This window comes from Zonotrichia albicollis, chromosome 7, assembly GCF_047830755.1.
Source record: "Zonotrichia albicollis isolate bZonAlb1 chromosome 7, bZonAlb1.hap1, whole genome shotgun sequence".
Taxonomy (NCBI): Eukaryota; Metazoa; Chordata; class Aves; order Passeriformes; family Passerellidae; genus Zonotrichia; species Zonotrichia albicollis.
In genome coordinates this window covers 19,936,945-19,952,970 of record NC_133825.1, presented here as the reverse complement: position 1 = coordinate 19,952,970, position 16,026 = coordinate 19,936,945, and the positions used below count along the sequence as shown (strand labels likewise).

At 42.2% G+C, this 16,026-nt stretch overlaps 1 protein-coding gene across 12 annotated transcripts in view; it reads left to right on the top strand.

Annotated features, from left to right (window-relative positions):
* The window catches only part of PCDH15 (protocadherin related 15), a 630,962-nt gene that overhangs the window by 386,264 nt on the left and 228,672 nt on the right, over positions 1 to 16,026 (top strand). For 7 of the 12 annotated variants that reach the window (XM_074544551.1, XM_074544552.1, XM_074544553.1 and 4 more), the window contains 2 exons: positions 2,314 to 2,328; positions 3,146 to 3,211. In XM_074544551.1, coding sequence (XP_074400652.1) covers positions 2,314 to 2,328; positions 3,146 to 3,211 — 81 coding nt within the window. The remainder of the gene's footprint in view (positions 1 to 2,313; positions 2,329 to 3,145; positions 3,212 to 16,026) is intronic. The other 5 variants (XM_074544560.1, XM_074544559.1, XM_074544556.1 and 2 more) reach the window with 1 other exon arrangement.

Here is a 16,026-nt window from a genome sequence, read left to right as displayed (position 1 = left end):
ACTTTTCTCTGCACCTGGCTCAGTCCAAAGATGTTTTTTTGATGTCCCCAGGAATTCCCACCATCTCTGGCTGGTGCCTGGTTGTACAACACAGCTTAGGGTTTTTTGACCCCATATATTGCTGCTTATTGATTATATTTTGTGAAGAAAAAACCAAGGAGCTCCATATATTTACAACATACCACTTGTCTTCAAGGTTTTTCATTAAAATTATTGTCTCTGACTTGGAAATTTGTGTCAAACTGCAGTTTTAGATTTATCTGTTCAGGGTGTGGTGATGGATGTGGAACTGAGTCTGTGGCTCTGTCAGGTTTGTTCCTGCAGAAGGGAAGGGTGAGGTGGCAACGACTGAAAAAGGAGGTTTGGGTAGTGCTGGCATGGTGAAATGATGTGAAATAATTTGTAAACTTTTATCTATGCAATAAAACTTCTTCACAAATCTGTTGTTGGTGCCATGGGTTAATCCAGAAGCTTCCTACTCCCATTCTGCTTGGTTTTTTTTCCCCTCCCATAGTTCCGGCTCTTCCTCTAATCTCTTCTTTTCACTGAAATTTATCTCATGATAAATTTTCTTGCTTCACCTGCTCACACTTGCAATAAATCCTCTGTAAATTGCTGAATTTCACTGACCAGCCCTGCCTTTTCTCTGAGATTCTCAAGATCCACATTGGATTGGTGGACATTCCTTTTAAATGCTGAACATTCCTTTTAAATGCACTGTACAATGTTTGGTTAATCATTTTGGAAATTCAGGTGTGTTTGATGGAAAAGTGAATGTGGACATGTGATTTGGCTTGTAATTTTGATATTTTTTCATTGAATATAAACTACAAGTTGGTCTGATTTGGCTGAAACTTTCACTGGTATACCTAGCAGGGAGAAAATATGGAAACAGAGAAGATGGGGGAATGCTCCATGGAGTTTTTTAAAAAAATTGTTGATTATTCTTTCATTAAAGATATAGGCATTTTTAAGACTTAAAAATGGTCTTTGCTTTGGATTTTTATTTGGATATTTAGTTTGGTTTTTTTTGTTTTTTTTTTCCAATTGCTGTTGTATGGGGTATAGCAGGGCTATTCCTGAAAACAAAGTGGCAGTAAATTTTTTGTTGTTGAGCTTCTTTGCCCTAATTAAGAATTTGTTGGAGGGTCCTTCAGTTCCCCAAATCCTGAACCTCTTTTAAATGAAAACATGCATCTCTAGAAAAAAAGTTAAAGTTGGTTTTGTTAGGGCCCTGGAAGGTTTATTGTATCCAGTGAAAAAAATGAGAGCAGGAAAAAAAAAAAATAAAAGGCCATATTTCATATAGATAATGCAAACATTTCTTATCTGCCCACACAGTGTGCTGGTAGGAAACTACAGTGGTATGAAAGATGTGGTTTTCCAGGTGATTTATTTGCTCTGTTAAATCCTGCAAAACAAAAAAGCTTTAAAATAATACTTAAATTCTTAAAACCCAAACAAACTGAAAATTTTCAATTGTTATGTATCAAAGTACGCCATATCAGAATGAAAGGAGTAGGGAGGGGGAGAGTTCCTGCATTAGTGATTTTATTTATGCTTTGAAGTGGTGAAGTGGGCACGGAAGTGTTTGGTCACAGGTTGTGCTTGGTGGTCTTGGAAGTCTTTTCTCAGGGGCAACAGGAAGCTGCTTGTCTGTGCTGGGGTAATTAGAGAGTGTTTGGATCCTTTGAAGTCCACAAATGTGTAATTTTTACCATAACATGAGAAACAGAATTTACCTCAGCTTGTTCTTCTGTTTAATTTACAGATTATTTTCTGTTGGGATTTGTGTGTAAAAAATACACCTCAAAAAACCAAACCAGTAATACCTGAGTATTTCTTTCCTATTTTGAGCTCAGAGTTTGATTAGAAGGTATAATTTCACATAAATATAGTTTGGGTTAGCTATGCCTCAGAGGACCCTCTTAAGGTCTATAAAACCATGGGCAATCTCACATAGTCCTGAGTGGTGAATTGGGAAGGAGAATGGTTGTCTCTTTTCTCACTGAGTCAATGATGCTCTTGGAAAATTAAAAGCTCTTCCTAATGAACTTTTATTTCCATGTGCTTTAAAAGGGGATATTGGTTTTCTGCTGTTTAATGTAGAAAACCTGATTGGTCCTAAAACAGCCATCACATGTGGTGATCATGCTTTTATGTATTTTAAAGCTACACTTATGTGTTTGCTAGCTCTGCATGTACTGCTTGATATCTTTGAACCTCTCTTTTGAGTAAACCAACAAACTCTTACTTATTTTCTTTCGTTATTCTGCTCTGCTTCCATTGATGACTCTAAACTTTTGACTCCAGACTGGCAATATGAGGGTAAGATGGCAAAATATGACTTCCTGAACATTGCTCGTCTGCTTTTCATTTGTGTTCTCCTTAGAGTTATTAAAATTCCGTTCACTAAGTAGATCCTTTTTGTTGCAGTTAAATACAAATTATGTTTGTTTCTTTGTGAAGCCTAAATTATGATTTATACCTTTTAATCATTCCTTTGCTGTTTCTTTGGGTTAAATTTCCATCGTATTCTCTGTGTCCTGACTCACATTGAGATTCCTGGTGGGATCTCTGGAGAAAAACACAAACAGATCTGGATCATGGTGGAATGTGACAACAATCCTTCCCTGGCACAGGGTGCCCAGAGCAGCTGTGGCTGCCCCTGGATCCCTGGCAGTGCCCAAGGCCAGGCTGGACATTGGGTCTGGGAGCAGCCTGGGACAGTGGAAGGTGTCCCTGCCCATGACAGGTTGGGTTTTGAGGTCCTTTCCAACCCAAACCATTCCATGATTCTATGATTTAAGGGATGTTGTTCATGGCATGCAAAGGAAGAAGGAAAACCATATAATATTTTTGCAGTTTAGGTGTTTTAAATATGGATCATTCCTGAGATCATTTTTGATCACATCCTCCCTTGCTTTACAAATTTTCTCTGAGTTAGGGATAAGCAAACAGCTCTGTTTTGAACATTTATGATTATAACTTTACTACCAGTTGTAGCTCATACCTGCATCACATTTAAGGGAATACTTGCCTTCAGCATGCCAAATATGCTGACTTTAAAAAAATACCCCAACAACAAAACCCCAGAGATCCTACTTTTGGAATGAGAAATAACTCTTTTTTTTCATCTTTGTAGATTGCAAGTTGGCCAGAGCAGGTCCTCCAGCCACAATAGTTCCCATTGACGAGGAGAGTCGCAACGGTGAGTGCCCCGCAGTTATTTATAACACAAATTATTTATAACCACTCTTTAAGGCCCTTGTGGCAAACAGACCTTCTTAATTTTTCTGAAGTCAGTGGGACGGTGCCAGAGGACAAAGTTCTGGTCACTATTTGGTTTTGTTTCAATAAAGCTGAAGTTTTACTCTGCAGCATGAAAGGACTGTTAACAAAGTGGTCTTCTGGGTTTCCCATGAGGATTTTGGAAGGTTGCTTGTTGCTTCCCTCTAAGTTTAGGATCATGAGTTGATGGACACTTCTGAAATGGAAGAACTTGGTTGTAGTCATAGAAATTTCAAAAGAAAATGAATGTCCCTTTTTTCAGTATTTTAATTCTCCTGACAAATCAGAGAGTTCTCAGATTGTTAATCTGTGGTCTGAGCATTGCATTTATGCAATGTACTTTGATGGGATGAAGTGCTTTACCCTGTTACAATCAGCTGTTACTCCTGAGAGTAAGTTACTGCTCTTTCCTGCTTATTCTGTGTGGTTAGGTTTTTTTTTTTATTTTAACCTTGCAAGCTAGGTCTGTTTTTGTGCTTTGTGTGGCTGTGGTCTATCAGATATGGTTACTTGCGATGGTGAATGAAGCCAGGTGATGCTGGTGGAACCTCTCTGCTGTTATTCTGGGAGGAATTCCTTGTTGGAATTGCTCAAAGTCAGATGGATAAATGCATTTATGGGTAAAACTCCTCAATAAATCAATTTTTAGTACACCTGTGTGCTGAAAAGCTCTGGTAGTGGGGTGGCTGTTAAAACCAGGGTATTTTCCCTCCTCCTGGGATGGTTTCCCTGCAGTCAGGGGAGTCCAGAGGAGGGCTCTGAAGATGGATGTGCTCTTTGAATTGGATGTGTTGGTTCTTGGCAATCTGCTGTTGAATCCTGACGTGTTCCACTTGTGGCATGCTCAGTTTTGGTGGAATAACCCCCTCAGCTGAAATGGTTTGGGTGCCATAGCTCATCTCTCATAGCCTTTCATCCTTCCTTCTCATTAGAAATAAATCTGTGCTAACAGCAAGGGGTTACAAATAAATCCAAACCAGCTTTGCCATCAAAAAAAACTTTGTGGAAACCTTTAGAAAGAGAGGTTGAAGTTGTGAACTCCTCATCCCTGCAAGTGTCCAAGGCCAGGCTTGGCAGGACTTGGAGCCACCTGGTCTAGTGGGAGGTGTCCCTGCCCACAGCAAGGGAGTTGGAATGAGATGAGCTTGGAGGCATCTTCCAACCCAACTCAGTCTGAGATACAAAATGTAATAAGGAATGCATGGTGTTCTACATTTCTAGTGACCAAACTTTATATTGGGATTTCCAAGAGATGCAGGAATAAAAATCCACCTAATTTTGTTCTTGCCTATACCAACTAGTCTCTAGGCTCCCTTAAAATGTGAAATCTCATCCTTATTTTAGTTCTTCCATGGCACTGTTGCTTCCAAGGGTCTGTTGTTGGGGTTGCAATGGCTTGCAATGTAACGATGGAGATTGTAAAATAGTGGCTGGGACATTTTATTCCATCAGTGCATGTGGCCATTGTGTTCTGGCAATAAACAGAAAATCCTGCTTTTTAGGAATAGATATTTAGTTCCATTGTGCCATGGCAAATTGAGCTCAATCATTCCTAATTCACAGGAAGTCAGAGACCAGCAAATCTCACAGAATAAAAACATTTTCCCAAATAACTCTTGCTTGTTTTCACAGTCAGGCGCACAGGTACCGTGCCTGACCTTTAAAGATGTTCTTGAAATCAGCAGAGATGTTAAGATTTGACAGTTTCCTGCCATGGGATGGATATCTCTTTATATCAAGTAATTTAGGTACAATAGTAAATTACATTATAATTGTGCTCATGTGAGCAATCCGGAAGGAGTGAACTTGACCTTTCTGAAGGAATAAATGAATTATTGTATGATTTTTCCTGTGTTGAACTGAATTGAGTGATGGTATTTCAGATCATATTAAGAATAAAACTGAATTTTTCTGGATGGTTTTTATAGGCAGAGAGTTATTTTCGCCCATGGATTTCTTTTTATTCAATTACTGGATTTGAGACTTGGTTTTAACTTGATTTAAAGCCTGAATGAGTCTTATTCCTAGGTCAGACTTTCTCATTGCCAGTGTACCCCAAGTGTTTGGAGGCCTCCATGTGGAGCAGCCTGAAATTCTCAAGGGCTTTGAATCTCAAGTCAGGGTTTTTGATGGAAAGTATACTCTTGGGAAAAGATTTCTACAAGGCAAGATTTAAAGATTTAGAGATTAAATTAGAATCTGGAAGAGAAAGCAGACGTTGGGGTAGAGGAAACAAGCAGACCAAAGTGAACTCCCCTAATGTGAGGACAAATAGGAACTGGCATCTTGGTGCTCTGTCCAGAACAAAAATATTCACAGTTAGGAATGCTTTGTGTTCTTTCCCACCCTGGAAAAATCAGTCAGTGCTGGTGTGGTTCGATTTTATTTTGGTGGGGTTTTTTCCCTGCTTACCTTATGATGAGTGAGTGCTCTAATGAATAATGGGAGCAAATCCCAAACCTCCTGCTCTCTTCCATGTTCCTTGGGGGTGTCTGACACATGGAAGTGCAGCTTTCATGGCTATAGGTGATCCAAGTGTTATTTTTCCACCTTTTCATCTTCCTGCTCTCTCAGCAGCAACCTTTCTTCAGCCTGACTTCCAGGGGAAGCAGAGGATGTGTGACCCTGCTACAAATCCCCTTCCATAACCCCTTGTGGGGAGGCACTCATGGGAAATAGGACACAAAAAGGCAGGAAACAAAGCTGTGGGGTTTCTTCCCCCTAATCCTCTTCAACCAATTTATTTTCAGGTTTATTATATTGTAATGCTGGAAGAATGGATGTGATTACATTGATGTTTTCCATGCTGGTCCAAACTGGCTTAATTTGGTTTTCAGGGACAATCCACAGGGAAAATGTCCCCAGAGGCACAAAATCTGTAGCCTCCCTCCAGAGATGGGCTTAGGTGTGCTGATGAGGACTGGGAGTGATGTCTCTGAATATTCATTACTCAATTAAATGTTCAGTGACCACCAGGGTGGGGCTGGAATTGAACTAATTAGCCATAAAGAAGGAAGAGTCCTGTTATCCCAGGAAAAGTTATTTAGTAAAATCAATTTGGAAGGTTGCTGTGGCTGAGCACAGGTGTATCAAGAAATGCATTCCTTAAGAGCTGTGGCTGAATGTTCATTTCCTGCTTTTCCCTCCTGCTTCATTAATGACTTAAAGGTGCTTCAATCTTGGAGGGCTTTTCCAGCCTAAATGATTCCATTATATTCTTGTATTGCCTTCATGAGCATCTCAAACTTTAATTTTAAACAAAAATACTTTCACCTATTGCTTCCTATCTTTCAAAAATCAGCTTTATGAAGGAAAGTCATCTTAGTTTTACCATTTCCAGGGATTCTGAGAACAGCATTTCCAGTTTGCGGTGTATGTGTAGATGTGGGAAGGGACCAAACTGTGATTTTATCTTGATTTTTCTTATTTTTCCCATAAAAGCACTTTGAGGACTCTCTGCATTTTGCATTTACTTGGTGCACTATTTTTTGTAGTGTTTCTATAATGGAAAAAATTCAAGTTATTAGTTTACATGTTGTCATCATTCCTGTGAAATGTTTCCAGGGAGAAAGTGCTTCAGTTGATGTTTAATCTAGCTCATGCCATTGTCTTTATGCCTCCCTGCCCACACATAGCTTTTTCCCACATCTTTAGACAATCTTACAGCTCCCTAATGTGTTTATGAATATTTTGGACCATCCTTCAGTTTTTGACCATCCTTTTCAAATTTATCTTCACCAACCTGGTTTGTCTGGCAATGGAGATGTAGTGTGCAGATCTAAGTTAAGGTATTGCAGCCAATAAATAAAGCTTGGAATTAAATCTGGCCATTTTTAGGCTGAGTGTCTAGGCCCAGTCTGGCCATTTTTAGGCTTAGTGTCTAGGTCCAGTCTGGCCGTTTTTAGGCTGAGTGTCTAAGTCCAGTCTGGCCAATTTTATGCTAAGTGCCTAGGCCCAGTCTGGCCATTTTTAAGCTGTCTAGGCCCAGTCTGGCCATTCCAGCTCAGGGTGCAGTCGAGGTGGATGATGAGATTTTGATGATGAGTCTCAGCAGTGTTTTGCTGATTCTCTGGGTGCTGATGCTGTTCTGGTGGTCATTAATCCCAGGTCTAAGACATTAGATTAGCCAGCAGTACAAATCTGAGTTGGATCAGGCCCAGGCACATGTAATGACATCTGCTCAAATTAGACCTCGCTCTGAGGAGTTTATTCCAAATTTGTGTTTTCATATGAGAAGAGAGGTGATCCATTAGATCCAATAGCTGCCAGATTGAGGAACTTCTGTCAGAAGTTGTTACCCTTGTGGAATGTTCTGCACAAATTCTAACAGGAGGAGTGGATTTGTATTGATTCCTGTGCCCACGTGGCTGAACACTGACTGTGTCACAGAACAGGGCTGGACACCCCTGCTCTGTCTGCTTATCCCTGGGCTCATTTGGGGCCTGGAGGTTTACTGTGGATGCTGCTCAAAAGGGACAAGGCCCTGGGGGTGCTGGGGGTGAGAGCTGGGAGCCAGAACCCCCCCGTGCCCTGGGCTGAGCCCCAGCGTGGGCAGCAGGGCAGGGGGGGATTCTGCCCCTGTGCCCCTGGGCTCAGGTGAGACCCCACCTGCAGAGCTGCCCCAGCCCTGGGCCCAGCACAGGAGGGACCTGGAGCTGCTGCAGAGAGCCCAGGGGAGGCACCAGCATGGGCAGAGGGATGGAGCAGCTCTGCTGGGAGGAAAGGCTGGCACAGCTGGGGGGGCTCACCTGGACAGGAGAAGCTCTGGGGTGACCAAACTGTGCCCTGAAGGAGCTACAGGAAACGTGGAGAGACATCCTTTAGAAGTGATGGAGTGACAAGGGGGATGGCATCCCAGTGCCAGAGGGCAGGGCTGGATGGGATATTGGGAATTAGGAATTGTTCCCTGGCAGGGTGGGGAGAGGCTGGAATGGAATTCCCAGAGCAGCTGTGGCTGCCCCTGGATCCCTGGCAGTGCCCAAGGCCAGGCTGGACTTTGGGGCTTGGAGCAGCCTGGGACAGTGGAAGGTGTCCCTGACGTGGCAGGGGTGGCACTGGGTGGGCTTTAAGAATCTCTCCCAACCCAGACTCTGTGCTGCTGTGAGAAGTACTGGCTCTAGTTCTGGGTTGTTCAAAGCATTCCTGGGCTGTTTAGGAGTGTGCTGATTATTAGACTTGGAAAAAGGGGTCAAACTGGGCCATAGAAATCCCCTGGCAAAAATGAACATTCCAGGAAAACTTCTGCAGAAGGACTTCCTGCTGCTGCCTCCCTGGCTGGGAGTGGGAAGGCTTTGACAGGACCAGGGAATCAACAGACACCCAATTGTAGCTGACTTGGTTTATTTTTTAAATATTCTGGTGCAAGAACTGCCCAAAATTTCCTCCATAATTTACTCAGCTAATAAATTACTTCAGTGAGATGAAATATGGAGTATTTTTAATTTTTTATAGCTTATATTTATGTTTTTTCCCCATTTTTCATGTCAGCAGTTGGCTCATAGGTGTTGCTTCTCAACTCTGTCTGCAGGTTGCTTCAATCAAAATGTTCACCAGGAAATATCACTTCTTTCCTGACAATTTGATTTAGTTTATAAATTCATGAGATGGGAAAAGAGGATGAAATTTATGGAAATTATTTTTGTTTCATTCCATCCTGTTTGTTCATTTCTGTTCTGAAATGATGTGTTCTCCAGATTTGGGTATTAAGGATTTCATTGGGAAGTAATGAATCAATTTGGTGTCTAATGCTGGTTTTATGCCATGGATTTAAATTCTCATGTTTTTCTTGTAGGACAAATATGTACAGACTGAGGACGCTGTAAAATGGATCAGTTTATTATTCTACTTCTGTTTATCAGCACATCAGCAGTGGTTGGGACTTAAACAGAGCTGTTGTTAAAGATCTTTGCAATTCTCCTTTTTCAGTTATTTTTTAAAATTATGTATTTTAAAAAAATTAAAAATTCAGGAAAACAGGAGATAATTTAGGGTGGAAGTAATATAGAAAAGTTGTCCTTTAAGAAACTTATTAATTCTTAAGGGTAGAAAACAGGGATAGAGTTGGAAATATTTATTTTCATCTGTCAGCTGTCTGGACAAGTATCCTAAACTGGTGTTGATGTTCTTGGTAGAGGTGGAACAGAGGTCCTTGAATTACCTTCAGGGATGAGAAGTGATGTTTCAATGGCAAAAAATAGGAATTTAATTCCCTTTTGAGGTGGGAGTAATTGTTGTGGATCACGGTTGTGCTCTGTAATGCCGAGGCCTTTTCAAAATGTGTTTGGGATTTCCTTTTTTGCTAGAAATTCTCCTCAGAGTGATTTTTTCTGGATTTTTTCTGAACAGCTCATCTATGACAGTTTGAGTAGTCAGAATAAATTCAAATTATGATACGTGATCCATTCATATTCCCAGGGTGTCTATTTACCTTTGCCTATGAAGAACTGCATATTTCCCCTAATTATTTCTTCCATATAATTTTGCAACAGCAAATGTTGTTTCAGTAGCAATATTCTTTGATTGTCTTCTCCTGATTGATTGTCACAGTCCCAGTAAAACAGTGCAAGATTTGATACATTTTGAGGCTTTTAAAAATCAGTTTTGCCTCAGGGAGTGGGAGGTGATGCTTAGGGATTGGTGTCCAGAACTGCAATGTGCTTTCCAAGTGTTTCAGTCTCTTTAATTTTGGAGTGTAAAACAGAGCCCAGAGCAGGGTAAATTCAGTTCAATTCATGGTAAATCTGGGGGAGGCTGCTCCAACCAGCTCCCAGGGAAGGTCATCCTGGCTCTGTTGTCCCATGGAGCTGTCCCAGTCCTGAGAGCTCAGCTTTCCTCTCGTGCCACCAGCCAAGGTGTGACACTGATGTCAGAGAAAATGGATCTTCTGCTTTCTGAGGAGTGGGATTTTATGTGAGTTCTTTGTCAAATGATGGAGTTCCTGCCCTGCAGCTCAGAATCCATTTGTCCTTCTGCCCTCAGCCCTGGTGAGCTCCCTGGGCAGGTGCTCCCTTTCCAAAACCCCCAGCTCTGCTGGTTCTTGGGTGCTGGAGCTGCTCAGTCTGGAATCAGCTTTTTGGACCTGCTGGAGCCCTGCTGAGCCAAGTCAGCTCTCAAAATTCACCTTTACTCAGCTGAGTCTGTGTAGGAATCCCAGACTGGTTTGGTTTGAAGGGACCTTAAAGCCCATCCAGTGCCACCACCCCTGCCATGGCAGGGACACCTTCCAATGTCCCAGGCTGTTCCAAGCCCTGTCCAGCCTGGCCTTGGGCACTGCCAGGGATCCAGGGGCAGCCACAGCTGCTCTGGGCACCCTGTGCCAGGGCCTCTCCACCCTCCCAGGGAGGATTTTCATTCCAATATCCCACCTGAATGGTTGGATCCATGCCAGTTCTTTTCCAAGTCCAGTGAACACCACGAGAGATGTTCAGCAGTGTGATGGGCCCACAGACTGGCCTCCTTCTGTTTCTTCTGTGGCAAAAAATTCCTCACCTTACCTTGCTGGGAAATGAAATGTTTGATTAAAATGGACAAAACTGCACTAAAAATGAGAGCTCAGGGTGCCCAGGGGCTGTGGAAGTGCTGGAGGAGGGAAGGTTTGCACACAAATCCCATTGCAGTACCCAGTGAGCAGGATGTACAGGGTGGTGTCCAGGCACAGGGCCCTCCCTGCTGCGAGGTGTAACTGTGTAGTAGGGCTTGGTGGAAGGTGTCCCTACCTATGGCAGTGGGGTGGAAAGAGAGGGTCTTTGAGGTGCCTTCCAGCCCAAACCATTCTGGGATTCTGGGATTTGAACATCTCTAAAATATTTGTCTGTATCGTTTCTCTCTTATCAAATGTGGTGTTGTAGTTGAGGAGAGAAAAAAAAAAAACCCAATTCCTAGAAAGTAACCCATGAGCTTTGTTCTGATAGTCCTTGATCAAGAGCAGGAAAGAGAAAACTTAATTTTGGAGACTGTAACGTGTTTCTTAAAGAAATGCAGTTATGCTGTTGCTGGGCTTTGCAGTTGACTCATCCAAATCAGGGAGCAAATCTCGAGTGGGACAGATGTCCTGTTGGTGTTTCCTTTGTGTGCTGCTGCTGTCCTGCTCTGCTGCCCAGTTACACATCCATAATCAAAGAAAACCACTAATAAATCCTTACTGGGAAAGCATCTTCCCTAGCTTTTGTCTGATTTGCTATTTTGCTTAGATTTAAATGCATAACAAAATAAATCTCCCTCTATTTAGAGCCACACATGACTCTAACACATTTTTTTCTCTATGACTTCCCAACCTGGTCTGCCTTGTGTCTCCCTGATTTTGAAACTGTTTGAAAGTAGCTTTTTCTGGTTAAATGAAGCTAAAGCAAAACATATTGCCAGCTGGGAAACAAAAAATCCAGGTGGAACTTCCTGGGCATCAGTTCCTGCCTGTTCCTCTGGTGCTGGTCAGAGCAGAGCCTGGTCCATGCCCAAGAGGCTGTGGGGTCTCCTCCCTGGGCATATTCCAGATCCATCTGCCCTGGGCTCTGGGATGGCCCTGCTGGAGCAGGGAGGGGACACCAGGTGCCCTCTGAGCTCCTTTCAGCTTTGACCCATCCTGGAATTCTGTGTCTCTTCAGGAGGCACCTGAGAATCTTGGGAAGTCTGTCCTCCAGGACAAAATTCCCATTACTTCTCTGAGATGCTTTCTGTAAGCCAGGCATGCTTTTGAAAAATTACTTCCTTCCAAGGAAACCTCACCTAAATTTCCATTTAAAGTGATGATATAACCCCAGTCCCTTTTCACACCTGGCTGAGCAGGTATGGCTTTGCATTTCCCATTCTTCAAGGTGTGTCTGGATGTGGCACTGAGAGCATGGATCTGGACCAGATGAATAATGAGCTGTCCTCAATGTTTTCATAACCCTTCAAACCCTTGCCCAAAAAAGGGAGAGGGGAAGCAGAAAACATGACTTTATAATGGTCATTTCCAGTTTTCTTTATTTGTACTAATTTCATTTTGATCTTAAAATGGTGGATCTTAAAATGGTAATTCATGGAGCATATGTTTCTCCTTCATATTCCCTGTGTTTGTAAGCAGATTGCTCCAAAACATCAGAATTTTTCTCTTTATTCCAACTTTGAATCACTAATAAGGATCACACTTATGTTATTGCTTGTTTGGAACAGCAGAGTGCTTGGAACACCAAATGATTCAATAAATGATGGATTTCAAAGCCCTGCTTAGCTCAAACATAAATTTCATTTGTTGGTTTATTTTGTTACACAGTCTCATGTGAAAGCTCCTTGTATCCTTTCAGATTTTCAAAGTCATGCTAATCAAGCCAAATGTTCTGCTCCGTGACTCTTGAGAGATTTTTCCTCCTTTATTCAAGCATCATTTTTCATCATTACTCTGCCTTTGCACATTTTTATCCTATTGACACAATTGTTTAGGAACACAGAGCCTGATTAAAATAAATCATTAAGTCTGGACCTCCTGGCTGTCTCTAAGTTATACCATTACCCCAATCCTAGGGATCATTTTCTCCTTCTGATAAGCCCATTTTTTTTTCTTGAGGTGTTTGGCGGAGTTGTTGGAGGGGCAAGAATCTCAGGGTGTTTAACCAGGCCAGTGCTAAGTTTTTGCCCAAATATATCTCATTTCTGTTCAGAAGAATAATTATACGTTGCTGCTACCAGGCATAAAATTTTATTTCTCAGGATGGTTTATGAACCCAATGAAAAGCCTGGCACATGTTGCCTCTGAAATGCACTGCTGAGCATTCGTGTTGGGCCTATTATTTTGTCACTTTCACAACAGGGTGAAGTTTAAAAGAGCAGTTCTGTGACAAATTATCTTCCATGCAAGGAATTAATAGTTTTTAGAAAGGCCATCCCAGAGGAAAGCAGCAGCAGGGAGAACCACCTCACTTTTCAAGTGTGGCTGTTTGTTTTGAGAGTTTTTATTTATTTTCCTTATTTTTTCTTTTTTTTTTTTTCTTTTTGGTTGCTGATCCTGTTTCCCCTCACATGCAGCTCCACACCCTGTGCTTGATGCATCCAATTCTTCCCAGCATACAAAGGGCTGGGAGAGAGGATGCAGTGCTGGCCTGAGATGGGGCCCATGGCCTGATTCTTCCCCTTTCCGGGTTTTTGGTGGATAATCCTCAAGTCTGATGAGGAGAAGAAAGCTCAGGGTGGCCCTTCTGTTTCTCCTCAACTTCCTGAATGAGGAGGCAGCTGAGGGGGGAACAGGGATAGGCCAAAGAGAAACAGCTTCATGCTGTGCCAGTGCTGAGCTTGGATTTGGCAAAACTCCTCCCTGAAAGGGTTGTTCAGGCCTGGCACAGCTGCCCGGGGCAGTGGCAAATCCACCCATCCCTGGAGGAATGTCACAGCAAAGTTCATTTGACACTTGGGGACATTGGCTAATGGTGGCCTTGCCAGTGCTGAGTTAACAGATGAACTCAAGGGTCCCACAGGTCTCTTCCAGCATTAATGATCTGTGATTTGCTGTTGTTCCCTCTGTTAACACCCTTGTCTCATTCCTTTTACAAACAAAAATCTTACTGAGTCCCTTAGGGGACTCTTTTGGGAATGATGGTTCCACACTGTAATTAACTGTTGAATGTCCTAATTTCTTTCTAAATTTTGTGGCCAGTGAGTTTCTCTTCCTGTCTGCCACAGGTCACTTTTTATTGATTTCCCTTTCCAGAATTAGCTCTGCTTGCCCCACAGATCAGAGATCCCTGGGGAATTCCTTTCTGGCTTTGTCTTGGTCTCCTGTGTGGTTCCCTACCTCTGGAAATGTCCAAGGCCAGGTTGGATGGGGCTTGGAGCAACCTGGGATAGTGGAAGGTGTCCACGGAAGGGGCTGGGAACAAGAGGGGGATCCTTTCCAACCCAAATCACTCCATGATGGGGTTGCTGTATCAGAACAAGAGGCATACCCCTTCTTCCAGATCCTTCAGGAACTAATTTGAGGCAAAACTTGAATTGTCTGTCTTTTAAGTTTAGATTCTTTTCTGTAAACTATATCTCACCATATAGTAAAAGGTTTCCCAGTGAAGGAAGGAGAGTCACCAAATGGTTGATATTTATGGTGTAATTTTCTACACACTCATGTTCTCCCCCTTTGGCTTTCTGTGGGAAAGAAAAGGTTTAGTTTTTTGTTTGGCTTTCTAAATCAGATAAGTGAAAGCCCATTTGTTGTTCTTATTTACTAAAGGAATTTTCTTTAAATTCATTTAGTAAAAATAAAGGTGTTTTTATTTTTACCCTTGACATTTTCAGAATGTTTTTAGAATGTACATTAAGCCTCATGTGAAAAAAAAAATATATACACATATATGTATATATGTGTATATATATGTATATATAGTGACCTTTTTGGAATATTTAACATTGAACATTGAGCCTGTTTGAATAAGTTAATATTGAATATTAAACCTATTTCTCTGTGGGACCCCACACCCCCAATGGGCTGTCAGCATCCATCTCTCCAAGAAGAATGTCCTTGGAACCATCCCTTCCCTTTACCTTGCCTTCCCTTGGCCATGAAGGACTGTAGTTCATTTCTCCCACTCCTCTTGTAAAAGCAAAGCTCTGGACAAAAAAAATCTTGTGGTTTCAGCTGTGTTTCACTGGGTTTTTCCAGCCTGGGCATAGCAGGATGTGCATTTCCCTCTAAGCTGTGTGTGCAGCAGGACAGAGGAGTTCTTTGCTGTTGATCCACAGGCTGGGCTCATCCCCCCAGGATTTTGGGAGGGATTTCCTGCTTCACCTCCACCTGCCACGAGATGCTAAGGGGCTGACTTGGGTTATTAGAACCCTTTTAAACCCCATCAGTATCAACTCATAATGTTTTAAGGTGTTAAATTTGTCAAGTGACCATCTGGGGTTTGTTTCATGCTTTTGTTCAGCATTAATGCTCCCTGCTGAAGCTCCTCCAGGCTCTTAATTAATCTCAGCAGTGAGGAACCATTTCTCCTAAAGGTGAGTTGTCACCATGGCTGTTCATTCCTCCCACCTTTCCCACAGGAGGCTCTGGTTTTTTAGGGATTTCTGGCTGAGAGGAGCTGAAAGGGAAGGATATGCTGCTTTTTTTTGGTGGTGTAGCTTGAGGGTGAGCCTGAAGGATTAAAAAAAAAGGACCAAAAAAAAAGAAGAAAGGACAAAAAATTAAATACAAAAGCTTGGTAACAGTGGAATTTTAATTATAAGAATAACTAGAATCATTAAGATGGGGGAATACCTCCTTGTTTAATCAATGTTCTCACAGAGCTCTCAGGTTATTGGAATATTACTTTTCCCCCTTGGAATGTCATGCGAGACCAGTTCAAACAGCTGCCTACTATTCCATTTATTTTATTAACAACATCTCAGGCAAACCACGGGTTTTGATCTGTGGAACTCTGTGAAAGGCACTTGTAAAGCACCTTTCTTTGCCCAGGCTCTGCCCCTGGAGCACTGGCTTTTTGTTCAGGTCCCTGGGGACCAGGGCTGGTTGGATATTAAGTGTTAAAGATCTGGCAGTGCTATTTCTTGCCTGTTGTTAAGCTCTCTCATGCATTATTTATCAAACAGCAGGTGAAGACTTCAACCTTTTTATGATAATTGATAGTGGTTAGAATACAAGATTACAAACAGCTCCTGAGCACCAGTAAATGCCAGCACGGGAGGTGGATTGGCAGGACGTGTTTTTCATCGTTAATTCAAAATATATGAAGTTGGTTGGGCCTCACTGGGTCAGTGTGGAGGGGGAGAGGAGAA